Source organism: Papilio machaon, chromosome 2, assembly GCF_912999745.1.
Source record: "Papilio machaon chromosome 2, ilPapMach1.1, whole genome shotgun sequence".
Classification (NCBI taxonomy): domain Eukaryota; kingdom Metazoa; phylum Arthropoda; class Insecta; order Lepidoptera; family Papilionidae; genus Papilio; species Papilio machaon.
The window spans coordinates 3899794-3926866 of record NC_059987.1 but is presented as its reverse complement, the minus strand read 5'-3'; the positions used below and the strand labels follow the sequence as shown (position 1 = coordinate 3926866).

Here is a 27073-nt window from a genome sequence, read left to right as displayed (position 1 = left end):
CATAATGGGCATAGCAAACAAAGCAGCTTTACCAATTTTTCCATCCCTTTTCATTATTATTCACTTGGTTCAATATATTGGTGAACTGTCGTAAGTTGGAAAGTTGAACGAGATTCAACCACGACATGTCAGTTACCCATTTAAATGGTTTAGGTGGACATGCGTTTAGATCCAAAGCTGCGCCACCTACACAAATAATATAAACCATGTTTAAATCTTGTCAATGTTGTAACATTTTTCTATTTACAGTTTGAAAAACAATTAAAACCAGCAATTTTATGCCTGGTTTACATTATGCTAGTAGGTACTACAGTACTGATAGTACGCACAACACTAGCGCTGGCCTGGCATAGACTGTTTCGGTCCACTGGTGCTAGTTAGTTTTTACTGATATAGTTAGCTGATTTTGAGCGCTCCTGTCCTACTATACGGGCATAATTTAAACAAAGAATTATTTACAGTCCGTCAAGTAGCGAGAAGTGAATACAATTCAAACAAAGAACACACCTTTAATAAATGTTTGAAACTCGTCAAACGTAATATACTCCCTTTGTAAGTCAATTTTAAGTGTCAATAGTAATGTGAAGAGATATTTGTGTTTCTCGTAAAAACCTCGGCAGATATATTTGAAGACGTCAAATGTCTGGAACAATTGAATGAATTAAACCAGAAAAAACAATTAACTTATTTGTAATCTCTAGAAAACAACTTAGTTGTAAAAACTTATATAGTTTCTTTTACTTATAAGTTTCAAACCTAAAAATCGTTCGTTAAAATTATTATTTTCAGGGTCTAAGCATACCAAATAGTCAATAATGAACCAAATCCTCTTTATAGTTATAGGGCTTGGGGGCGATCTCTCCATGGATATGTCGAATCGTTCGAGGAACTGCGCCAACGAGGTCTGGTACATGTTGCACACGAGAGACATGTTGCAAATCAAGAAGTACAACACGGAGCCGCGAGTCGCCACGGGTCGGAATTCCTCTCTCGCCGTGTTAATTTTTATTTCAGTTTCTTTCGCCACATCTAACTTTTCTCGTACCTTGAAAAGAATAGGATGTATTAATAAATTGTAATGAACATTAAATTAAATTAGTCTGATGACATACGAAACTTTTTAACACTGTTTATTTTTAATTAAGTTTTATTTATTTACTTCAGTAGCAGTAGCCTTAGTGACGTTGAGCACTTGAATCAAGGTCACATCCTCGACGAGGGAACCTTGAATAGTGGTCAATTTGTGCAACAGATTCGCCTCCAACTCCTGCATCTTGCGCCTATTAGAAGTTACGTCCATTATCAGTTGCGTTCGCTCCGATTCCAATTCAGCCTTCTCCGTTAATATCACACGACCTAACAGCTGGTCCTCCAATCCTAATGAATTAAAAATATATTTTTACATTTTGCAGCTAAGAAATTGTTATATTAATCATTAACCAATGAAAACGAATAAGAAAGGCGTTTCAACGATGTGCTCTTAAGAGTCAATTTTCTAAAAATAATGGAGATATAGCCATTACGAATTTATCAAAGTACTACCTTGCATGGTTACAGTGAAATCAATTATTGAGGTTCGTGCGGAAACTTCCGGAGTGTATGCCGGATTCGGTAGCTTTGTGGTAATATAGATCTTGTGACCATCCGTCACATCAATTTCTTTATCTCCCAATCTTACCTAAAATCAGATATAATCTCGAAAAATTAGTTGCTATATTTCGTGGATTTTATTCAATTTCTAAAAATATATTAATTTTATGTTGGGACAAAAGATTTAAGATTTATAAAAATTCTAAAATAATTTAAATTCTTAAGAATTTAATGTTTATATATATATGTGTGTACTTTGAACGATGAACCAATTTTAATGTAATTTTTCTCCAAAATGTTATCCAGTGCCGGATCCAACTCCTCTCCAACGTCTTCAATCAATAGCGGTCTGCCGAGTGATACACAATCCTCAATGTGATTCCTGCAACAAATATTTTGTCACATTTCCTATTGAACTTTGATCATAATATTCAATTATAGTTATTGCAATGTGTTTAAGTCACAAAAAAGAGGTCACAAACTTGACAAAGGGAAAGACCAAGACTTGATATTTTTTGTATGAGGCTAGCCCATTTGGCATTCATTAGATTTAATCTTACTACCTGAAATATTTGTGATTCAACGTGGTAACAATGAGATCGTTTAGTCTCTCCATGTTTTTGATCCAGATCTTGCCCTGTGTTTGAGGATCTATAAGTAATGGGAACCGAGCAGCTTTCGTCACAATTATACCGTTCTGTATTGACAAATCGTCTGTTGGTAGTCCGTACAAATTCCACTCTCCAATCTACAAGTAAAGTGAGTATTCAATATTTTATGCATCAAACTAATTCAATCACTTCTCTCAAAATCTTCAATCATCAATTTGAACGTTACTGTTTATTTAATGGTAAACGTCCGTATTAAAAGGGTGATTTCATCAATCTACATATTGAATTTCCAAAAAATATTTTAGATACCGTAGCAGTGTCGGTTAATTCTTCGGTGATACTTAAACTCATAGAGACTGGTACTTTACGTCGCAGTAACTCGCTCAACCAATTACTGACCAACAAGTTGCGATACTCTTGGTTGAACGGTCCGGAGTAAGACAAAAACCTGTTGTAAAAAAACCAAACATTAAAGATTAAAATGTACCTAAAATTGTCTCATAGACAAACTTACACTCTTTTATTTAATTACATCCTAAACCTGTATTTGAGATATAAAAAACATTTTGTTTTGTCATCCATTTGCTTAAATTTCCCACCACTACTTGCCTTTTTCTAACTCAGGACAGAGATAATATTAAAGTTGATTATTGTTTTAACAACATGATTCTATTTATTCATGTTTATTACCCAGTAAGGAACAGAATATCTCCAACGAGGCGCTCTATCTGAGCTTTGAATAGAGTCGATTGTTCAGTCCATCGCACTCGTTCTCCGCTAAGGCCATTGATCAGTGCCGTAGCCGCGTCCATCTTCTGCTGGCATTTTGCAGCGTCATCCAACACTGCTTGCTTCAATGCCATTGCCTGATCGAATTCTCTTTGCACTCCCGCTAATTCTCGCTAAAATCATTTACCAAAACGTTACACAAAGATGAGTAAATCTTATCAGGTTAGTAATGTAACTACGAATCCAGTAATATCTACGAATCCAGTAGTAATTGATATTTCACAGTCGCAGTTATATGCTAGAACCTAAACGTCATAACTGATAAAATTAAAAATATTGGTATACCTCCTTAGCTTGTAATAATGCTTCCGCTGCTTCCAATTCTTTCTTGGCAGCTTGATACTTGCCCTGCATTACTGCCAAATTTGCCTTCAAAGGTAACACATCCTTATTGACACCGTAGAATTGCGCCATTGCAATAGTCCAAGAAATCAAACCTGCAACGTTGCCGCAAGCGATCTTTGCAGCTTCAAAGGTATATTGACTGAAAATAATTATAAGATTTCACTTGGTCAAAACTATACACAAATTATTCAATCATCTACAATATTTATGCGTATTACATAAAGTAATATTCGTGACAATAATTAAAGATAATGTCATCTTTTATTAAATTACAAAAAAAAACTATAAAGCAAAACACTTTTCACCTGAAATTGAAGTACGGTTGTAATAAGTCAACCATTTCTGCATTAATTTCATCCTTTGGATAATTCTTCAGGTTATTTAAGAATCTAGCATCGGCCATAACCTGTGAATTTAAAAGAATGTATAGAAAAAAAAAGCAAAATCCGTAACTTCACTTATAAGAGGGAAAATCAGTATGAACTATTACCTTGAGAGATTCTGCCCAAGAGGCCACCAAAAATTGTTTATCCGGGTCAGGTTTTATTGGGTCAATACGTTTTCTAAAGAGAATTATTACAGCGTCCATAATCAAAGTAATTAGGAATGGTGGTTTTCCTAACTTTCGTACAGTGGCTATGTCAGCAGCGTTAATAGTCTACAAATAAAACAATAATTAAACACGAAAAAAAACAAATTTAAACGAATTTTTACATATCCACGTCGCTTACCAGTAATGCAGCTTCAGCGGCATCGAGCGCTGGCTTCGCCGCTGCCAATTTTTCTTCAGCCACAGCTGTTTCCGCTGCAATTACGCTGACGAGCTTAACGGCTCGATCCTTCACCTCCAACACTTCCGCTTTCACAACCTCTGCAGCCGCCGCAGATTCTGCCACAGCTGCTAAAACCTCTTCCGCTTTTGCTGTCGCTTCCTTTATTTCTAATTCTTTTAGCTCCAATTCTTTTTTCAATATATCTACGCTTGCAGCAGCTTCAACTAACTTATCCAAACCAGTAGTCATTCTGTTATTTAGTATTTATTTGAGTAGATGCAATAAAACATAGAAAAAAATTATTTTCTCGATAAAAGCAGCCGTGATAAAACTTTCAAATAATAAAAAAGTCAACTTACCTCTTGGCCATTTCCGCTATATTATTATGCTTATCCTTGTACAAAACTTTGTAGCCTTCTAAGAAAGACAGATATGATTTCGGAGTGACGTGAGTCTGTCTCCTAAATCTATCGTAGTAAGATGTACAGGCGCTGGCGACGTCGTCTTGGACCATTCCCATCACTTCGATTAACTGTGTTTTTGTTTCTTCTGAACACACAATCTAATAAAAATACAAAAGTGTTAAAATTGTGACATTGATCATTTTCCAAATAAAAACCAAATGAACGTTCTCATAAATAAACGTGAGTACTCATTTAATCTTAATAATATATAAATGCGAATGTTTAAATGGATGGATTTGTCTTTGAAGGAATCTCCGGAACGGCTCAGAGGATCTTGATGAAATTTGGCACAGATGTAGAACATAGTCTGGAAGAACACATAGGCTACTTTCCTTACTTAGTACTTATTACTTTTTTTCAATTCCGCGCGAACGGAGTCACGGGCTACAGCTAGTATTACATATGTTCAACTTATTTTATTTGAGACTTGCCTTAAAACCAGAAAGAAAATGTTGAGCGACTTCTATTAATGCCTCTCTAGGCCACTTTTGGAACCAATCCATTGTTGATCCAGAAATAAGACCGGGAAACTTCAGAGCTCTGCTGCGGAATTTTTCACCGACCTAACAACAATATTGAATATAAAAACAAAATAATGAAAATAATAAGGCAGTATTGATTAAGAATCTTCATTACCGGAGAGAAACATAAAACAACATGGAGGTTAGCTCTAGATCGCATAATAAAGTATTCGTACAATACATCGGGAACCGGAATTCTTTTCGGTGCATATTTCTTCATAATAGGTGTTAATTCGTTGAGAATTTCATCTAAAAGACAATAGCAATTAAGTAACAAAACGATAGTCTACTTAGATAACACGTATGGTTTACGTCAAAAGTAGATCGAATTTTGAACGTAACCTGGTTAAAATTAACAAGTGGTAATCTTAAATCATACCAATTATTATTGGAGAACGAATCTAACCTTACGGTAAGGTTTTATCGAACTACCTAGAAATAAGATAAATTTGAGGAAGAAAATGATAACTTTACCCATTTCTTCTTTAGGGAAGAGGTTAGCGATTTCTCCCGAGCTAAGAATATTATTCAAAAATTCAAGGAATTGTTCTTCTTTAATGTCGTTATCAGTAAATATAAAGGAAATGCCTTGACCTTGCAGTCCCGCTGTTCGATACAAAATCTTTATATCGTCCATAAAGTTGTTAACGTTATACGACCTAACGAAGTATCCATTATTAGTAACTCGTAACCTTACATAAAAAATTAAATCATAGAGATAAAATGCAACGAAATGGAATTAAGTACCTTGTTAATGTAATTTGATAAAATTTAAAGTTGGCTATGAACGAAGCTAATTTGGTTAAACTTTGTTTACCAGACCCACCTACACCTACCAGCAAAGCATTCCCTCTGCAAAAACCATAAATCTACGTTATTTGATTAAAGAATAAAAAGTATTGGTAGCAAGCCATGGAGAATGGAGTTCTCCTTGAAAGACTTACTACAGAAAACCAATATTAGATTACCTTGGCGTATTTATAATTCGCGATATAATAAACAAATGCACCATGCAATCGTGGAAAAACACCAAATCCAAATGAGCCCCTCTGATTTGCTCATTAAACTGATCTTGGAACTGTCCCAATTTTTTTAATACAAATTCCCATCTGCAAGAAAGATCAGGGTAAAGTGTATATCTGAAGTATTCTAATATAGGGCAATTAAATATAGTTTAGTACTTACGACGGCAACTCTTCGTATATTTTGGGAGCTTCAGTACTAAAGTCTTCTTCTTCATCACCCGTTGGGTCAACGGGCTCTCTCAAAAAGTTGACAAAATACGTGTCTTCAGTCGGAAAGTCATTAACTACGTCGGGAAGTTCATGTGATGCAATCTTCCAAAAGTTCTCCACAAACCAATCTTTGTCATCGAATGTTGTAAATCTAAGAACCATAAGATATATTCCTTGTCAATTAAACCATCCGTCAACTTCGTTTGTACAAACGAAGTTTTTTTTTTATATTATCCTTTCCATATAACCCGTTCGGCATAAAAGTCAGAAAGATGACATAATGTTGTCTGAAACATGTTGACTTTTAGAGCTCAGTAAAATGTTGTCTTTTCGATAACTTTTTGTCGATGTCATTTTAAAGCAATCTCAATGATAACTAAATGATGACTTTTCGAGAACATATTTTTTTGTTAATAAAACTTTAAAAAAATTTCAGATTTATTGAATTTCCTTAATAATCATTTTTAAAAAACAATTCTAGTTACTTTTTCAAAAATAAATTTGGTGTTCAATTCAAAAATAATTCGAAATTGAAATATACGAAAAATTGAATTGTTAGTACTTTTCGCGACAACAGCGGCCATTTTGTTCTATACGGACCTCTCACTCATCCATTAAAGAGTGATTGTTGACAAGCGTGAATTGCATCGTAATTCGTTCGGCATTGCTAAGTGGTTTTATTCAATTATTACAACATAAACGTAATATTTTTGACTTAACATACTGGTTGAAACTATAATTAATAGTATTTGTGATTCTTATTATTCAGTTAGTTATCAAGAATTTAATTGCCGAACAAATAAACTTGTAAGTATGAATATAGGTTATAAACACATTTTTTTATATTTTATAACTAATTAAATTATTTAAAATTGTTGTAAGACGATGCTCGTCGCTATTTTAATTAAATGCAGTTTAAATATTTTACTTTTTAAAATATTTCTAACTTTAAACATTTGTATACAATTTTGTTCATTTAATTCATACATTCATACATAATAAAAAAAAACTTATCAGCATCGTCTTTGTAAAAGTGTCTGATAAAATTTAGAATGCGCTAAAATTTAATGAATATTTTCAATTTCTAATTTGATATTTTTTTAGGATTCAACACAAGATGTAAAAGTAAGAAACTAAAAGTAGAAAGAGGATAATATCGTCAAATTCTTCTGATAATGAGGGTATGTAACAAATAAAGTTGTTCAATTATATATAATTATTTTGTTCCTTATTAATAAAACACTTTATTTTCAGATAGCGGAATAAATAATATACCAATGCCACCTGCCACGTACGTGAGCCAAAAGGATCAGCAACCACCACCAACATTTAAAACTCCTATATCATTACTTGAGCCGTAAAAGTATTTATAATTTTAATAATAAGATTATTTATATTGGTATGTCATATCGTTATTATTCATTGTGTTATCAAATAAACAATAATTAAACCTATTTACCATGTCGATTTTAATTTTAGACTAGCCTCTTAATTTTAACATAAAAACGTTATCTTTCTGATATCTTTTTAATGATCTCTAAAAGATGGCGCTAGATGGCTCATAAGAGAGCTTTATGTTAACTTTATGTTGATTTTTTGGTTATCATTTCTGATATCAGATCTTGAATAATGTTAACATTAAGAGAACTTTATGCTATCTTCTTGCCGAACGGGAAGAAAAGGATGGGAAGGAACCGGGCTAAAATTAGGACTCTGGCACGAAGAAACGCGGAATTGCTTTCACTTGACGCCTGTCTTCTGTGTGGTAGTATTGCACCGGTCGACCCGCCTCATTCGTGCACCCAACAAATGTTGTTCAAAAAAAAAAAAAAGAAAATCTTCCTTACCTATCTGAAATCACTCTCAGACATTCGTGAAACCATAACTTCAGAGCAGTTGTTATATTTGGTAATTCTTCTTTTTTGATATATAATATACCTTCCCATATTCTCGATAGATCACGCAAATTGAATACGTAATGAAATTTCGCTGGTGTCGGCAACATTTTTATCTGGAGTCATTTCATTTTTTTAAATACTTGAATACAATCGAACAGCGATTATTTATTGTAACCTTTAAAAAAATACCTTAGTTTGTTGCCAAATTAATCTTGTGACGGGTACAAGTCTCGGCATAAAATCTACAATTTTTTTATCAAATCGCGTCTTACAAAAATAGCCCGCACTTATTGTTGCTGAAAGTAAAAGTAGAAGAAAATAAATTGTATTGTGAGGATTTTGTTCGGAATTATAAATAACAGAAAATATACGTACTGAAAATCTTATCCATTGAAACGATGCTTGGGAGAGTGCAATTAAATATGTTAAATTGTCTCTTCAAACGAGGAGGGATGTCATTGCGACCGCCCCCTGATAAAAAAAAGAAAAAGTTTGAATGAAAACATTTATAGGTGTATTTCGGATAAACGTATATTTTACAAACTTAAGACTGATGCTTTATATTCTTACCTGGATGTATCATAGCACCGAACATTTGAATATCAGCAATTATAATAAATTCTCCTGGTTTTTCAAGGGAGTAAAATCCTCCACATTCCATCATTTGCCGTACAATCTCGTTAGTTACCTTTACAGATTAAAAAAATAAAATATGTTATCATATAAAATGAAATAAAAGACGAGCATTTAGAACAAATTATTTATCTTACCTGATCACCCCATTCGTTGACTACCGGCATATTTATATCGTCGACAAAGACCGTCATACGGCGGCCGCCAGGCGGGCCATAAGTCATACCCACACGCTTCTCCACGTACGATTCGATGATTCTCTACAGCCATACAAGTTACAACAACAATAACTTTTATTTTTCGAACGAAGTATATGAAATGTTATCTGAATAGGGGTATAGTTTTTTTCCATAGTTTTCATTTTACTTACCTGGAACATATTGGGTGTGGTAGCAGACGAGAAATTGATCATTTTGAACAATTTAACTTCATTATCGTATTTCTGCATATAACTCTTCAACATTACTGTCTTGGCCGTGCCTTGTTCTCCAATCAGTAGTACGGCTTTATTCTGTTTAGCGATTGTGTCTATCAGGAACGAAATGCACACATTGTCAATGTTGGGTACTAAAATAGAAGCGTATTCTGGTACGCTGTCAGTTGGGTAGATGTAATCCTCAACGCTTTCAGACCTAGAATCATATATAAGTAAATCAACAAACAACAATGTCAAAGATCCATGGGAGCACAGAGTTTCCATCTCATTCTACTGGAAATAGACACCCTTTCCATAACTGTAACGAATGTAATGGATAACGGCGGTCACAGACGTCGTATAAGCTAAAAAAAAATTGCAAACGCAAAATTTCATGGATGGAGAATTATTTAAATTATGAAAAAATGGTTAGTACTACTAACCAGTGCTGCCAAACACCAGTCTCGGTAACCATATATTCAAAGGGCATGACCCATTCTTTTGACTTCGAACCTGGCCAATCCATCTTTACTGGCAACTTCGTCATAAACTCGGCCATACGCGTGCGCGCATCCAACTCTAGCACAGCTCCCAGAGACCACATAAGGGAAAATACAAACAAACGCTCCAAATGACGATCCGTGTGGGTTTCTAAAAACACAGTGGAAATTAGAATCCGGGCCTTATGACTTCGGACTAATCTTAAATCTATTTTATTCCACTGCAGTTTTAGATAAAAATATATGGCAAATTTTAATATTAATGTATTCTTGGTACTTACTGCCGCCAGGAATTTCTATTTCTAAGAGACCAACTAGAACGTCGATGCACTGTCTACAAAAAAGACCGAAACGCTCAACAGTGTAAACGAAATAAATACAAAATAACAAAATCTTGACAATAACAATTTTACCGAACGTAGATAGCTTCTAAGAGCGCCATTTTAGCCGGTAACTTTTGTTGAACGTAGGTATGGACTTCATCGTATACTTTGTTAAAAGCATTTCGCAATACATCAGCTTCTCGAGGAGGCCTTTTTCTTAACCAACCCTGGGGATTAATATGTTTTTTATCTCGATAAGTAGAGTAAGATACAAGTACTTACATCCCCCTTTTAAAACTATTAACGAAGACGGCCATACTATCTTGAACTAATTAACTAAGCTAACAATATAAAAATAACGTATTCATAAAACTCACCTCTAATATCGGTTGCCATTTCAACACTGAAGAAGATAAAAACACCATGCCCATTCGGCTGACGGTGGCAGGCGACGCATTGTCCACGTTATCGGGCTCAAACACCAACTTGCTGTTCTGAGCCATCGTGATCCGGTCTCCGTTAGCTAAAGTCAACGTCTTGTTGTCGTCTAACACGGAATTAAGATTCTCAATCCATACAGCGTCCACGGGACCATCTGTAAGAATCACATAAAAGTATATTTTATGCACAAACCTATAAAGATACATAAGAAGAAGAAGAAAGAGTCTTAAATCATAAAAATACCTAAGACAATCCATGTGGTATCAGACTTTTTCACTTTCAAAGCTCTTCGCCAAAGCGTTGAAAAGATGCCATCTGTCCAATCGTTGGTAGCAACATCCAGCCTTCCAAACATTTGTGGTGCCGTTATCGCTTTGGGATTCATACGCATTTCTCTGTGCGGTTTACCCAGTTCAGTCAAGGCTTCCATCAATGTATGGATGCACGTGGTCTTTCCAGATCCCGTCGGTCCCATTGTCATCAATCCGTGTCGTACTAGAGATGTTTCGTACAACTGAATAACCTTTAGATTCCACTCTGGATGGTTTACGAGACCGGATCGTTCCGTCACTATAGTTATTCCGCGTTGCATTTCCCTAAAAAATATTATAATTTAAATATGTTTTGCAATATTGTAATAATAGATTAGTTTATTGAAAATTCTCAGATCAACATACAATAGCAATAAACATACAATTCTAGACCTTTTACCTCTGTACAGTTTGTGTTAGTTTCATTCCAGGGAACAAATCTTCAATTAGTGAAATAAACAACGGCTCGTCTTCATCCACTAACTTTGATACGTTCATTTCTCTGTCAAATGAAATATTTATTAAATTGCATACTGAATTGAACCGGTATTGATATAAGGGTACATACGTAATTAATTGGTACATTATTCAACTATCTATAACGACAACGAAGTGAACACATTTCGTATACCAATATAACTAAGTACAATTACATATCACTAACATGAGAATAATCTATTACTCTTTCGTATTAACACTTACTTCAACACTCTCATCATGATATTCTCCTCAGTGCTGTCGGGATTAGCTCTCTTCTGTGCGCCCATAGTCCTTAGCACTGACAATATGTTGCGAAGACCAAAGTCGTAGTGCACCTGCTTTGACAGTTGTTCTTCGCAAAGTTTGTACAACGTAAAGAATTTGCGAGCTAAAACACAAGTATTTTATATATGTATACAAGCAAGGCAAGGCAAGTATAAATGTAATGACAACCTCACTACAAATGTAATATGAATGAATAAATTACCCAACAAGATGTTTTCTTTAAAGCCACAGCTGGCCAACTTGACTCGGATAATGATCTGTCTATCCGGTACCATCATAGCGACAGAACGGAACTGAATCTTCAAGTTCTCAGGTAACTCTTGCCGGCCGGCGTAACCAGGATTCATTGTGATGATGAATGCAAATTCTGGATTCAAGCTTACGACGTCACCATCACTAAAAAAATATTTTAATGTAAAAAAAAAACATATTAACTATAATGACATTTAAATGTATGAAGTGTGGTATTGTAAGGTATTGTAAGTTAAACACAATAGTTTTACCTAAATATGAAGAATTCTTTCTTTTCTCTCCTAGCAGTGAGACAGATGTAAATTTGTTGAGCTGCGACGGAAAGCACGGGCAACTCAATTCGATTGAATTCATCGAAGCAGCCCCATGTGCCAGACTGCGCAAGGCCCTTGTAAATTCGACCCAAACCTGTCAATAAATAATTAATTAGATAATATACAATACTTTCTAAACACCAAACATACAGTTAAAGATGATAACTATGAGACAGAAATAGCCCGCATACCTCTAAAGTCCATCTGATCAGAGCAGTTGAAGACAATGACGAGTTTGCCGAGCGCGCGGCCCATATCCTTAGTGGTCTCCGTCTTGCCTGTACCCGCGGGACCAGCGGGCGCGCCGCCCATGCTCATGCCGATAGCTTGTGACAGCGTGATGTAGCAACGATCCGTCAGCGGCGTAATTACCAGCCGCTCCGTTATACCCAGGTACTCATTCTGAATATACATTTTATAACTAATTACCTATAAAACTAATTATTATCTATCATATTACTTAAACACCTGCATTATGAACCATTCAGTAGTTTGTTCCAAAAAAATGGATGGCGCCAGTACAAAAAAGTACGTCAAAAGTTAATTAATTACCTGATATAAGAAGTCGACATCGGTTATACCAACTATGCAGTCATCGGTGTCTTCAATATAGTAGAATCGGGCTTGTTTCTGCCACTCAAAATCTCCTACATTCTTGATCCTCATTTTTACAAGGTCATCGAAAATATCCCTAACAAAATTCAACGTTTCGCGATTATTCGTGTTACTATTATTTTAAAACATAAAACCAGTTACAATAGCAAATACCTTTGATGTACGTGGATTGTAATCATAGTTTCTATCATTGTTCTATCTAGTGGAATCAAATCTTTAACGGTCTGATCAATAAGCCCGTTCAGCAGATCAAGGAACTTTTGATTTGTCAATCTCATGATGAAGCGATCCGCTCTAGCTTTCTTTAGAGCATATTCAGCGTCACTTGTCCACAGAATTTGCATACCTAAAAGACTAGCCTAAAATAAAAAGACGATGTTGAGAGCTTTGGTTATGTAATCTCTATTTGAACCTCAATCAAATGTTATAGCAAAAGCAAACTCGTTTTAAAATACTCAAGGCTTTACCTGTCCAGGGAAATTCCAAAATCCAACTAAAAATTCAAATTCGGGATCACCTGACATTGTTTGAGAAATGTTAGCAATAATATTTCTCACTGTATCCTTCATTGTATCTAGCAAGGTATTAAGCCAGATCTGAAATCAATATTTACAACTTTAAAATGTTTTATTTTATCTCATTTTTAATTAAGTACAATTTTGTTCTGCAGTATAACGCTAGTACTCATATGTGAAATGTGAAACGCGAAACGTACTCAAAAGGTTTTTGATTAAAAAGGCAAAGAGGACACTCGTTGTCAACCATTCATTACGCGTGGTAGGGAGAGGAAATATTTCTAGCGAAAAATAGCGCGCCAAATGGTCTATACGTTTCTCATGTCTTTCATATGTTAAGATTTAAAAAAAATAACTGTATTCAATAATTCATGAGAGAGAAGATTTTACTTTGGCATTCTAATGATACTATTTTAGTACAAACACAACATCTACACCCAAAATACGGAATATTCTTGCAGCATTTTGATTACCTCGACACCACCCAGGCACACAACTGCTCTTTCCAACTTTATCTTCTCTCCGTTCGAAGAGTTCATAGCGACAATTCTCTCCTTGTCATCAAAATCAACTGTGTAGATTGCATCAAATATGCTTGGAAGATGCACCTATAAAGAAGGGGCCCAATACATTATATTCAAACTTCTTTAAGTAGAAAGTGATGATGATTTTAAAAAGTTAATTTTCTGGTATAACCTTCGCTGTAGTTAAAAATGACATAGATTTAGAATCTACTATACAGACTGTGTAATTTATGTAAATATGTCAGTGGTATTCAATTTGATTAGCACCTGAATAGAGTGAGGATCTGAAGCTTGACCAAGAATTTCCAAAAGTACAGGATCGGACACGAAGAAGAATCTTGGGAAAATAAGACGTTTGGTCTCCAAGTAGCCAGTGAGCGACTTCTGACAAGCCTCCAGTTGATCATATAGATGTGGCAGCAGTTGCTTTAGGGAGTCGTCTGAGGTGCACGTTTCCACACAATTAACAATATCACGTGCGCGATACATTATCTTTACGTAAGTTTTGTCTATTGTCTAAAAAGGAAAACAGATAAAACACATTGGTGAAAAAGAGAACATGAAAGCAAATTTTGAAAAAAATTAAAAATTACAAAAACGCTATTTTTCAATATTTAATGACGCCGACTTAATGATAATATGGTCATTGGTTTTTTCTCATTTGATGTGAGATTAAGAACAAGGGCACATTACTGGAAAGTCCTACCGGAGGGGATCAAATAGGATATTTTGTTTCATCTTACAGCAAATCTCTTCGCTTCGGCGGGCAACTGTTTGGCAATGTCGCCGCCTACAAATACAGCTTCTAAATACATCCATAAATTTTGCACTTGCAACCATTTCTCCAAGATGTCTGATGTGCTAATCAACTTGTTGATCCAAAGCATAATATCTTTCTTAAATGGTGCATTGTACCTTAAATTTAAGGACAGAATGTTAAGGTATTCCGGAGACTTATTTAACTTTTTTATCAATTACACATGTTATATGCATTTCTATATTTATGTTACATGTAATTTGCGCATTAATGAAACAGTATTAAAACTTTACTTTCTTGAGGAGTAGATTTAACTAGAAAGATAAGAAACAGCTAAAAATCATTTAATCACCTATTTGACGCTAAAGAGTTGAGGATCATCATGGTATCTTCCAGCATTGTTATAATATCAAGAGTTTCTTGCGGCTTGATGAGAAGTTCACCTCTGTTCTTGAAGTTAGCAAATGTTAAGTCGACAACTGCCCAATCCGAAACTACCTGCTTCAGTTTGGCTTCAATATCTTTTTCTTTTACAGCACCGATGCAAATATCCTAAGAAACGGTAAAATTAAACCACACTCACGTACAATTTTAGTAGAATCGTAACTCTCAAAGTAAGATTGTGTGTACATAAATAATTAATTTAAGATGAACTGAATTTTACCTCGACATCTTCTTTATACTTCAACAATGGTGCTTCCATCACATTCGCCAACGTAAATGTTGGTGACTCCACATCCAAAACGCAATCTAAAATATTTAATTATTTAGGAACCGGTCTATGACAGCACAAGATTTATCACATTCACACTAAACAAAAAAAGTCTCTATTTAAATCACAATTAAGTACAGTAGTACTACTAACACGTGTAGTAGACTAACTACAAGTAGACTACTAACGCATTAGATCTTCAAGTCGCTTCCAGTGCCTCTCCTTCATAGATTTATCAGCCATCAGCTCCAATAACGGACACGTCTGATTAAAGTCGTCAATTTTATTTTTTAAATCAATAAACGCTGGCCAGTCTTTCATACCTCTTGGCAGCTTCCGACACCTGAAAATAAAAACGTTAGTATTACAAGATAGAATACGCACGCCCCTATTACATTATATCTAAAAAGGAGTAAATTCAAATTATTTTCCTTTCAAATTATAATGGTTACCTTAAATCAAACTCAGTCAATTGTGCAACAATTTGTTCAATATCAATTTCGACCCATGGCGTTTCTAAATATCCATCGATAGAATTCATTACAGCAAGGTATAGACTGTACCTGAAATTATAAATAATAGAATGTTACAGTTTATAGTGTGTTATTTTGTACGAAAAAAAATAATGGGACATCCTAAAAAACACACTTTGCTTCCAAATACAAAATCATTGTCAATTTTAAATTTGAACGTTACTAAATCCAATCATCCAAGCTTTCTTAAAAATAACATTTCTCGACAGTGATAAAATGAATCTTACAATTTGCTCAATAAATTGAATTCTTTCTTCTTCTGATGGAGAATAGGATAATCCTTCACTTCCATGCCAAATAACTTTTCTCCACTGGAATACATTTCGAATCGTCGCCATAACTCGTCAAATCGTGATTGGAACAGTATGACCCTAGAAGTTTTATTTCAAAACGAAAAATTATTTAACGGTTATAAATTCATAACCCAGAAACAACGTAAGTTTTTAATAATGAAACAAGAAAATATATTTAAAATATCGTGGTGATAGATCTTAATTTTTTTTTTTAGGTTACCAGCAACCATATGTCTAATCTTAAATTCTTTAACCTGTCGCTAGCCTCTCTCGCAGACAAGCCTGGAGTCATAGGTCCGAAGGCATCGTAATCCGCATCGAATTTCAAAACATCATTGAGGAATGTGTCCACTCCTTCTGTTAGTTCCAATTGCAGTGGTCCTTGCATGTCCACTATCTTTTGTTGAACTTGTTGTGACTGAAATAATTTAAGCACTCACTGCCGCTCTGAGAGTTGTTGATCACAAATGAGATTTAAAAAAAGAAATCTACACTAAACCAATGATTAAGTAACCCTTAGTACTCACACAGTCATTTTGTGCTTATTTTTAACCGAAGATAACTTGTGTAGCATTAAAAACATCGACTTACAGTAATAAGCATGTTTTGAAATGCGTAACGTAAACCGTACACCATGTCCGCATCATCCTTGGGGATGTCAATATCAAATTGACTAAAAGTGGCATAACTTTCTTCAATTAAATCTAACTCCATATCCATCCTAAATCGTGAATAAAGTATATTGTATTATTGGAATTATAAAAATACAATGAATAATAGCAAATACCGAAAATAGGCAGCTAACATATTACTTTTACAGTTATTTACTACAAGAATCGAAATCTTTTAGACTTACTGCTACGGCTTAATTTACCCTTACCCAATAAACTCTTCTCGTATTAATTCAAGACACATCATAGCAACTCTGACGTCATCCAAGTCCTTTATCTTCTTGCTCATTGTCTTCATGCGGTCTTTGATAAATTGCATCAAATTTAAGACGCGTTCTCTGTACGACTGACTCAATAACTTTCCCAAAATTCGCTTCCATTCTACAGACTCAACGTGTAGTGCCAATTTCAGATTATCTAAAATAAAGACAAGTTATCACTTTAGCACTATTTCCTGGAATATCAAATTTCGTTCATACCATCATGGCCTTAAGAATACCACAAACATCCATCCATTACTAACTAATTAACGTAATTAATAAAATAAATGTTGTAATAACCAGTCAGTAATCGAGCCGCTCTGAAAATTATATTGAAATGTCCAAATTATTTGATGTGTATTTTCTAATCAAATTAAATTAACGTAAAGTATTACCCGTGTCTATTTGAATGGATCCAATTATATGTCTTGGAGGTAAATTAACAACTTCCTCTGTTTGTGATTCATACTTCTTTAGCATATCTCTTATGATCACGTTGAGTGGATTTGAATCAACAAAACTTTGTACTTGTTGCACTCTATCTTCTGCCCAGAGATGAGCAAATCTATTATATCCCTGAAAAAAACAATCATTTTAAATTTGCTTATTTGATAATCTCAATTGATGAAATTACACATAAGGACTTCTTCAAAAAAAGTTTTACCGATTTAGTTTACTAGAAGGAGTCATAAAGCATACTTTTTTGGTGTATTTTTGTGAGAGAATTGTAGTATTAAGTCCGATTTAATTATGAAAAAGTTAGGAATAATTAGATCAATAAAACTAACTAAATACAAAGTACAATTACTTGCAACAACTTCTCAATATCAGGCTTGTACATGTACATCATTCCTTGCAGTGCCATTACCGCTCTTACGATGTCTTTGTGCTCGGATACCATTCGGAAATAGCTTCTTATACCACCTAAACTTGAGGCTGATCTAGACCCTATAGTACTATAAGTGTTAATATATAAAAAATAACAACATAATATTAACGATATATCTTTGTTTATTTCAAAACTTATGAGAGGGATAGCTATAGTGTCAGTAAAACAGGCATTGATTTATGACAATTGACCAATAATATTCACCAAAAGTAATGTTGGTTTACGATCTTAAAATTTATTATCCTTTATTTAATAAACGAACGAAACACCTTTTTGTGTGTGTTTTGTACAGAAGCTATATATATAATTACCACTCATGCTTCTTGTAATCGTTAACGAAGCGCCTACCGACTTCACCTTGTTTATTTGATCTTGTTGTCCCCACATGTATACATTACGGTGTATGTCCATGATACAGTTTAAAACAACCTACAACCAGTCAAGTATTATTATTATTATTCCCCATATTGCCTTAGAATTTAACAGTGCAACTAAAATTTTTGATACTTGTGAGAACGCTGATTGTATTTCTTCTAACGTGGGTTTGATTAGAATTCTCGGTATCTGTAGATACATCATCGTTAACATTAGCGGCTTTAATTTCTTCTGCTCCTCTGGATCTGTGGTCATCGTCAAGAAACTGAAATAATGAAATTTGAATTAAAATTAGGTTATGCATAAGTATCACAATGATAATCCATAAAATGTCTGGGAATTTTGGATAATCAACGCGCTTCATAGTAAAGCTATGTAAGCTAATAAATGTAATATATTAATGTAATTATAATGGATGTAAAATTAATTGTTTTGACCAACACCGCGAATCAACGTTGGTAATGTGATCTTTTACTACCTCCCCGAAGATATATTCCATACTCTTACTTATAACAATATCAATAATACAAAAAAATAACAGTACCTAGAGACAGAAGCACGTTTCCTTAAAACATCAAGACTTTGCCTTGTACACTTGATAAGCGATTCTAAGCATTTTGTTGCAAAATATGCGAAAAGTTCATTGCACTCATTAACAGTAGGAGTCACATCAAAACGGTCTGGGTTTTCTATCTCTAAGAAAGCTACAAAACAACATATATTTAATACGTTAAACATCGAATTAAAACATCAGTCATCATTTAAAAAAGTCAACCTATAGTTTCATTTCAATTTATATTTTCTTTTTTAATTCATGCATAAGAAGACATATAAAAACATACCAGCATTTTCAGGAAAAACTCTAGTTGCTGATGTAACAGGTTTCAATGCTTTATCGGGATCTAACCTAAAATTGTTTAATGTTCAATGTTAATTGTTTTCTAAATGACAAATACAGACAAACAATATTTCTAAGTTATTGAAATTTTACCATTTATCTTTCAGGTCTTTTATAGTTTGTGAAGGCACACTGCCCAAGAATTTGTTGATAAGTTCTATGACAGCTAATTCTGCATTCCAGGACTTCTGCTGCAGACTTTTTGCTTTAAATAATTTAACATGATATTTATTCCCTACCACAATCACTTAGTAAAACAATACACGTATAAATTTGTTTATACATTATCTCACCTATTTCATCACGTCTAACTAAATTTTCTTCATAAAATAGGTTAGGGTCAACTGCATTCTCTGGTAAATAAACTAACATTGTTGTTGCTATGGATTTCAATATTTCGTCTATACGAGCCTCTTTCATGTCTGTGACCTGTGAATTAAAAAAATTCACTGCGTATAGTGAACGATCTACTAGTTATGATTTTGCTTTCAACATCTTACTTCGTAGCTATGTACTTGCATAATCTGATAAATAACTAAAATAAATACAATTTCATACATTTATGTTATATACTTAGTGCTTAGTATCTAATAGTGCAATATCTTTTCGAAGCCTTCGATATTATTTTTTTTTTGCTACTTTCTCATTTAAATATATTATTACCTCTTTAACGAATAAGTCAACTTCATCCATAACCTCGCATATATTGTCACAGTAAGCTGGTATTTCCAACGATGTCCATGTAATGGTGGAAAGTCCAGGTTGAAATGCCTTTTCCATTTTAATAAGTTGCGCCCGTAACAGAGGTAAATATAATTTGGGCATACTCCTAAAAATGTGAATTTAATTAGTTTACACGATTTTTCCATACGTCTTATAAAATTATGATATGTTCAAAATATTGCTCAGTAAATACACTTGCCTTCTAATTTTATTGTTCCTGTCCACTAACGCTTTTATACGTTCGAAGTTGGAAAAAATTCTGTCTTTACAGTAAGCTACTATTTGCGCCGCATCCGGTACATCTAAAATATTTCGTACAGTTTTATCACAATACCAAATGTCAAGAACTTAAGAAAAAAAAATTCTTCATAATATTTACTTGCTATACATACTTATTCATTTTCTATTTAATGAAATAAGTAGATGTAAGCGAAGCTATTAAGCTTAATTTCTTACAAAAAATATATTTATAATTTGCCACTCTCAACTGTTGGACTTGAGACCCCACATAGTATATATTTGGTACTAGTGGTCTACAGCGACTTTGTCAGAGCGAAATTAACCCCCCCTCCCCCAGAACCGGAATAAACGTAGAGTTGCAGACAGATATACAGACAGAAAGGACAGACACACAGACAGACAAGAATCTTATAAATGGGTTTTTCGTTAAAAGTAACGAAAATGCCATGTTCACGAAATAATTCAGAACAATTTACGATTCTAACAGCGGCAGTAAAATATTTGTGAACTTACTTAATCCCAATTGCCACATATACTCGACTTCCCTAATACACTCCGGTATGTAAACGTTAAAATTTACAACATACAAATTTGTGAGCGGATGTCGAATCAGCAGTGGCGCTATTAAACCCAACCTCACCTGTCAAAACACAGAATAATTAACAATGTTAAATCTAAAACTTAAGATGATCTCAACATCATGGGGATATTTGGGGAAGGCCTATGCCCAGCAGCGGGAGTCATATGGCTGAAAAAAATAAGCAATAAGCTGATAGTCTAAGTTCATTAGTATTATATTAATGACCTCGATAGGATTTATAAAGTAAAACGCATTTCTTCTAACTACGAGTTTCATTAATTGCATTTGGCTTCGGGTAATCCAGAATACGTGATATAAACATCTCTTACCAATGTAACTACGACTACATAAATAAAAAATAATAAAAAAGTATTGTATATTTAATTTTAAGTTACCTGTCCTACGTTTTCCTGCCATGCACTATGATAAATTAGTTCAAATTCAGTAAATACAATTCTCATAACGTTGTAAAGTTTGATACATCGTTGGGTATTCTGAAAAAAATCATCAGGCAAGCGTTTTTACACAAACTAAAATTAAACCTTGTAGCGATATAAAGCTCAATTTTATTTGCGATAAAAAAATCGGCCATGCTCTCCGCTCCTCTGTCTGAACGGACCGTAAACTAGCAAATTTTTCTCCTCATAAAAATGGATGCCTGTACACATAATCAAATAAATTACTCTACCATATGAGTTATAACTTCGTGATGTAATTTAAACTCTTCCATAGGTAATTTGATGTTTTTATTATAGAACCTTATCCACATGATTCTACCAGCCACGGGCGGCATATTTCTTGGCAGTTCAGGATTTTCTCTTTCTTCGTTATACCTTGAAATCACAAATTTTAGGAAATATTAAGTAAGACTATGATGTGAAGGACAAAGCGGAGGGGAGGAGACTAATAAGGAAAGCAGATTCCACTACCATGAGAAAGAAATAAATAGAGAGATTATGTATTTAAGTGGTTAATTTTTACAACACAACAACAATTGTCGTAGTTCTGTACCTGTCACGAATGTTTTCAATTTCCGCGGTAAAATTACGTATCAAATCGTAATACTGATCTTCCAGATATAAACAGTCGAGCTTTAATTTCTCAAAACGTTTTAATAAGTTTAAAGCAATTTCAGTTGTTGGACAAAGGTTCACGCTCTGTAAGAATTATTGCGCACTTTAAAATTAAAAGTTAACACTCTGCATAAGATGGAAATCTTTAATATCTATGGGTTTTAGTTAAATTTCACACCAACCCCACCTTACGGCGGAATAAAAAAACACAGAACTGATAGAAACCAATCTACCATGCTAAAATTGTAGATTTACTAACTCTATTGATTGTTTTTATATAATTTAACTAACATTAATCATAAAATTTTCCAACAGCAACTCTTGATTGGCCACAGCGTCCTTATAAGTTTTGTAATCTTTATCGAAATCTGGTCGCCTAAAAACAAAACCATAGCAAATTTGCTTAGAAACAATTTTACCATTTACTTTATTCTAAAATAAAAAGACTAGTTTCTCGTACCTGTGATCTAACGCATCATATGTCTTCGATGATATTGTTTTAAAAAGCTTGTTAAAATTCGATGCATATTCTTCAATGCCTTCTAAAGTTGTTTTATTTAATACATAATACGTGATGTAGGTTTGAAATAAATCTATTATCTGCAATAAAAAGGATCTTATTTAGGTACTTGCATTTAAGATGTAAGTATAATAATTGATTTTATTTATTAAAAAAGTTCATGGGCAAATCATATTACTTTTAATAATCGCTTTTGGAAGGTCTCAAACTTTCCGAAGATGTACATTTCTGAACAATCAAACGGTCTCTCGTCGGCTGCGGCTATCATCTCCTTTTGCGTCTCGTCGTAACATTCACGATAGAAACTATAAAGACTTAGACATAGCTGAAAAAGTATGTTAATTTATGTTATTTATGTAAAGTATATGGCTCATTTAATTGGCTTACGTTAAAATTGGTTTTTGCTGTGTAAGTTTTCTTTTGTACCATAGAAATAATGGCTGTAATCGTCGTTACATTATCTTTTCTAAACTAAACTCTTTTAATAATTCCAACTACTACTATTCTACTGAGTACATTCTCTCTTAAATTGTTTAAACTTTCGTGAGACATCATAATTAATTAATTAAGAAACGGCTTAACTCACGTTTGATCGTCCGTTGACGGCACCGACTAGTTTGCGGTTGCGGAACACGCCCTTACCTCCAACTCTCATTACATTAGGTTTGATCGAGTGAAAGTCTTGGCTCGTGACAAGAACTTTGTGTCACGTAAGTTACTCGAAGCCATTGAAATCGGACGTCGACCTAATTTTAATAGACATAAGGGTTGGTCTCTGTCTCCGGTGTGGGTACCCGTGTTGCTGAGATCGAAGCAGAAGAACAACGAAGATGGTGTTGAATATGTGTCGGACATCGTCAGTACGTTTTGCGCCCCGTTTAATGTTAACAACAACAGTGACTCATCAATTTTGAACTCGTCGACATCGCCGTCGCCGACGCACGCAACGGCCACCGCGCACCCCGCGCCCGCCGCCCCCTCGAGCCGCGCGCTACGCGCTATGGCCCGCAGTGCGAGACGCGACGCGACCGCGAAGTCCTCGGATTAAACACTCGCCCTGAAGATGGACCCCCGATGGGTCCGAAACTAGTCGGTGCCGTCACCGTACGATCAAACGTGAGTTAAGCCGTTTCTTAATTAATTACTTTCTCTCTATTTATTGTGTTTATAATTTCCTTCCTCTTTCAAATACATTTATTGAAATGTTACTATATATTTATAAAAAAAATCAATACCCTCGCTTTCTTGATAAAGTTTTGCTTATCCTGATTCCATATTGTTTTTTTGCCTTTATTAGTTAAATAATCCATGCACATGTTGAGGATCTGATTGGTGACTTTGACCAGAAGTGTCGATATCTGCTTGGTTGTATTGTAATAGCGAGATGTTGCGAAAATCATTCTCACTGTGTACAGCAAGCCTGGTATGTGCTGATGCATGGTCACCGGATCACATCTAAAGACAAACAGTAATGGTGATAAAGTTCTTGAAACCTTTCGTACGTTGTTGCAAACTAACCATAAATAATTATACAACCACATTACCTATACAAAGGTTCGCAGTATTTTTCCAACGCGTACAAATACTTCACATTATCATTCGCTTCGTTATAATAATCCGTAACTTGATTATCCAGCAATCGCCATTTCTAAATAGAATTTATGACAATTAGATAAGAATTTAAATGCCTAACTTGTCTATGATTCAACACATAACATATGAATCAAAATTCAATTGCATTACCTTAATAAGTTTAGATTTAGCTCGAATAAGTGTATGTATGTACATTTGACAAGCTTCACTCTTGATGTGCTCTATTATCGACGTGAATGTTGTGAGTTGACGCCGCCAATAGTCTAGCTCAGCAAGCGGGCCGATGTTAGACGGCTCACGACGCAGCTGTTGACTTTGCACTAGTACCTGGGATTGAAAGTGTAGCCGTGATGATAATAAACATGATACATGAGCTGAACCTAATTACAGGTTTTGTTATTAATTTCCAAATTGTCTGGAATACTATAAACTTGCCATATTAAGAATGTAAGGCCCTAGATTATGACAAAGAATCGAAACCTGTACGATACTGTACATGACAGGATGGTTCTCACAAAAAGAAATAAATAATTTCTGTCGCGCTATTTTTACCATTGTAATCTGTTTCATCCATTGTTTAACAAATTTGCAGATTTCTTCTAATACATTCGTTTTCGTAATTGCATGCTTCATCTTCTCTTGATCAGATAGTTCGTCTTCATATAACATATAGTTTATTTTGAATCTCGTGCAGCAGTCGAGATCAATTTTCGTTTCTTAAAAATAATTAAATCAGTATTAACTAGACGGATATCTATATACCTATATCACTTGTTTTCCTTTAAAAATGAGGGACACAAAGTAATTTTTTTCTACCAGTACCGACGGAACCCACAAACTGTGTATTAGGAGCTTAAAAAATAAGTGAAAGCTAAATTAAAAATGAATTTGTGTTACAACACATAAATCATAATTTTTGACAGAGCTTGTAGATCAGTCCTACCAAAGAGAAAGACTGAGAGATTTTTTTTTATTGTATCTCATTTATCGTAAGTAAATATGAACGACGCATTTGTGTAAATAGAATGCACAATTTAAGAAACTCTTAACTAAATCTTACTTTCAAGGTAATCAATAAATAACATAATCTTGGAAATATACGACGGAATTATATCTCCGCTTCTTGGATTGGGAGGGTTGAGATCTCCCCAAGCTTGACATTCCTTTAATGCTGGTATGTACACTTGAACCATGGTTTTGTATATTCCAGATACAACGTTGTCCTTTTCTGAACTTATATCGATGTACACTAAATAATAATCCTGAAATCAAAAAAAATCTAGTGTTCCGTGAAAACGGTCTTTCGGTTCTCATAAGCTAAGAAATTCTATTCCCGTTTTTACGATAGACAGCTCAAGACATCTTTAGATGTTAAAATTTATTTAAATAAAATAGTAAAAAGAATTACGTCTGCAACATTTTTCACGTCAATAGCTTTGTTTTTGATTCTGTACATCGCTACGCACCGGCCCTGCACGGGAATTGTAGATGTATCCGACAAATATACTCTTTCCATCCATGTCTTTTGATTTGGTACGAAGCGGCCAGACTCTAGTTCAGACAAAAGTATTAATCAGCATGCAAACGCATCTAAGTTATTTAAATTTAGTCTAAAAAGATCGACTGACTTCCCCCCTATAATACAGGAATACAAATCAAATCGACCATCTCTGTAAGCAACTTACGGCATAAGCGGTCACGATAGAACGGTCATGCATAAAAACCGTTCCACGTACATACATGCTAACATACCATCAAAAAACGTTACTCTCCTGTTATTGGGGCTACAACCTAATACCTATGAAACGTAAATTAAGTAAACTGAGCGATATTTAATTAAATACATCTACCCATTTTTAATGGTGGCAATAAAGCATCGCACAAAACAATACAATTCCTGCCACCTTCAGCAACAGCACTATCCAATATATCAATGTGAACGTCTGCATCAAACACACCCTCCTGTAGGAATATTTAAAAAGAAAGATTAGTAATAGGTGATACCATTACCTCGTTTAACTAGCTAAAAAATTAAACTACGAAAAATTCAACAACTGATCGTAAGAGCAAAATATCAATTTAGTTATTGCAAGAATCTACATTATTCCATACATAAGACAATTCTGAATCTGAACTTTTGACGACATAAACTTTTATCCATTCCCGAATAAATGTATAACTTTAGTTTGAAATAAAACTTTGTGTATGAATTACCAGTACGTATTCTGGACTCTTGTTTATTATGGCAGCAGAATTTTCCAGCAAAAATCTGTGCTGTGTTTTTATACCTCCCATACGGGCATTACGAGCTTCTTTAGCCTTTGCCTAGAATAAAACTATGAGTGTAAATTATGCTAATATTAAATAAAACAGTTTTATTGCTAGTTATCAAATTTATTTACTTGCTTGTCTTTATAAGACTCGTGGCCAAGAGCAAGAGTGCTCATTGAAACTCTACTCTTTTTCTGAATGTCCTTCAGTCTGGAACTGACATCCAATATGGCTTCAAGAGCTGTACGGTCCACAACAACTCGCTCCTCATCACTGTCTTCAGCCTCTACTGTGGGACGTCTCTCTCTTGAATATTTTTTTGAAAGTTCGTCTATTTTAACAGCAGTATGTTCGACGTCTTCCACCTTCTGTTCAGCATCCCCGGATGCGTGAGCTCCCTCAACCTGAACCGTTTCCGCATTTTCTGGGGCAGGTTTGTCAACATCGTCAGACATAATATTTAAAAATTATCTTTACACAATTGTACTATAATTACAAAAATTGATTATGTAACTAAGAACAAACAATGGCGTAAATTGAATAGTGATTAAATTTGACGTTTTTCAACTCTTCCTTTTCTAAGTTCGAATTTTAATTTAAATAGAAAACATAAATATAATTTTACATTTCTTAAAAAGTTTCTTATGTTTTTCGTAATATGACCATTTCATATCACTTTTGAACTTTTAGTTCTAAGTTTTAATTAAAAGTTCTTGCAAACCCTATCCTAATACCTAATACTTGCATGCAAACGAGTACATGCAAAATACAGAAGCGCTTCACGACATCGGCTTAAAGGCCTATTGGCATTGCTTTGGACCAGTGAAAATTAAAAAAAATGTTGTCATATA

At 34.3% G+C, this 27073-nt stretch overlaps 1 protein-coding gene and 1 long non-coding RNA gene across 2 annotated transcripts in view; one reads left to right on the top strand and one right to left on the bottom strand.

Moving 5' to 3' along the window:
- LOC106717584 (dynein axonemal heavy chain 8) overlaps positions 1-26751 on the bottom strand; it is a 30448-nt gene extending 3697 nt beyond the window's left edge. The window contains exons 1-76 of the mRNA XM_045685405.1: positions 26354-26751; positions 26166-26276; positions 25802-25913; positions 25360-25502; positions 25012-25213; positions 24504-24667; positions 24102-24278; positions 23903-24006; positions 23594-23813; positions 22537-22683; positions 22299-22438; positions 22130-22214; positions 21777-21922; positions 21454-21598; positions 21161-21259; positions 20699-20825; positions 20145-20247; positions 19886-20051; positions 19516-19651; positions 19316-19427; positions 19167-19231; positions 18869-19028; positions 18457-18589; positions 18261-18378; positions 17869-18008; positions 17456-17636; positions 17010-17217; positions 16721-16850; positions 16384-16547; positions 16064-16207; positions 15756-15866; positions 15492-15646; positions 15256-15341; positions 14944-15143; positions 14578-14749; positions 14102-14350; positions 13784-13918; positions 13263-13391; positions 12949-13154; positions 12733-12871; positions 12372-12582; positions 12118-12274; positions 11817-12010; positions 11552-11717; positions 11250-11351; positions 10782-11134; positions 10475-10692; positions 10188-10324; positions 10056-10108; positions 9718-9925; positions 9230-9491; positions 8997-9119; positions 8797-8914; positions 8602-8697; positions 8416-8522; positions 8176-8339; positions 6279-6479; positions 6062-6202; positions 5841-5945; positions 5568-5752; positions 5209-5342; positions 5004-5135; positions 4468-4670; positions 4067-4358; positions 3826-3993; positions 3641-3741; positions 3276-3474; positions 2892-3103; positions 2511-2649; positions 2154-2338; positions 1846-1972; positions 1543-1678; positions 1160-1377; positions 803-1045; positions 508-643; positions 33-186 (exon numbers count right to left, since the gene is read on the bottom strand). Coding sequence (XP_045541361.1) covers positions 33-186; positions 508-643; positions 803-1045; positions 1160-1377; positions 1543-1678; positions 1846-1972; positions 2154-2338; positions 2511-2649; positions 2892-3103; positions 3276-3474; positions 3641-3741; positions 3826-3993; positions 4067-4358; positions 4468-4670; positions 5004-5135; positions 5209-5342; positions 5568-5752; positions 5841-5945; positions 6062-6202; positions 6279-6479; positions 8176-8339; positions 8416-8522; positions 8602-8697; positions 8797-8914; positions 8997-9119; positions 9230-9491; positions 9718-9925; positions 10056-10108; positions 10188-10324; positions 10475-10692; positions 10782-11134; positions 11250-11351; positions 11552-11717; positions 11817-12010; positions 12118-12274; positions 12372-12582; positions 12733-12871; positions 12949-13154; positions 13263-13391; positions 13784-13918; positions 14102-14350; positions 14578-14749; positions 14944-15143; positions 15256-15341; positions 15492-15646; positions 15756-15866; positions 16064-16207; positions 16384-16547; positions 16721-16850; positions 17010-17217; positions 17456-17636; positions 17869-18008; positions 18261-18378; positions 18457-18589; positions 18869-19028; positions 19167-19231; positions 19316-19427; positions 19516-19651; positions 19886-20051; positions 20145-20247; positions 20699-20825; positions 21161-21259; positions 21454-21598; positions 21777-21922; positions 22130-22214; positions 22299-22438; positions 22537-22683; positions 23594-23813; positions 23903-24006; positions 24102-24278; positions 24504-24667; positions 25012-25213; positions 25360-25502; positions 25802-25913; positions 26166-26276; positions 26354-26677 — 12068 coding nt within the window. The 5' untranslated portion in view covers positions 26678-26751. The remainder of the gene's footprint in view (positions 1-32; positions 187-507; positions 644-802; positions 1046-1159; positions 1378-1542; positions 1679-1845; positions 1973-2153; positions 2339-2510; positions 2650-2891; positions 3104-3275; positions 3475-3640; positions 3742-3825; positions 3994-4066; positions 4359-4467; positions 4671-5003; positions 5136-5208; positions 5343-5567; positions 5753-5840; positions 5946-6061; positions 6203-6278; positions 6480-8175; positions 8340-8415; positions 8523-8601; positions 8698-8796; positions 8915-8996; positions 9120-9229; positions 9492-9717; positions 9926-10055; positions 10109-10187; positions 10325-10474; positions 10693-10781; positions 11135-11249; positions 11352-11551; positions 11718-11816; positions 12011-12117; positions 12275-12371; positions 12583-12732; positions 12872-12948; positions 13155-13262; positions 13392-13783; positions 13919-14101; positions 14351-14577; positions 14750-14943; positions 15144-15255; positions 15342-15491; positions 15647-15755; positions 15867-16063; positions 16208-16383; positions 16548-16720; positions 16851-17009; positions 17218-17455; positions 17637-17868; positions 18009-18260; positions 18379-18456; positions 18590-18868; positions 19029-19166; positions 19232-19315; positions 19428-19515; positions 19652-19885; positions 20052-20144; positions 20248-20698; positions 20826-21160; positions 21260-21453; positions 21599-21776; positions 21923-22129; positions 22215-22298; positions 22439-22536; positions 22684-23593; positions 23814-23902; positions 24007-24101; positions 24279-24503; positions 24668-25011; positions 25214-25359; positions 25503-25801; positions 25914-26165; positions 26277-26353) is intronic.
- LOC123722756 lies at positions 7100-7710 on the top strand. Its single transcript, XR_006756565.1, has 3 exons — positions 7100-7135; positions 7433-7509; positions 7583-7710. It is a non-coding gene; the product is annotated as an uncharacterized LOC123722756 (long non-coding RNA).
- Positions 26752-27073: the final 322 nt, after the last annotated feature.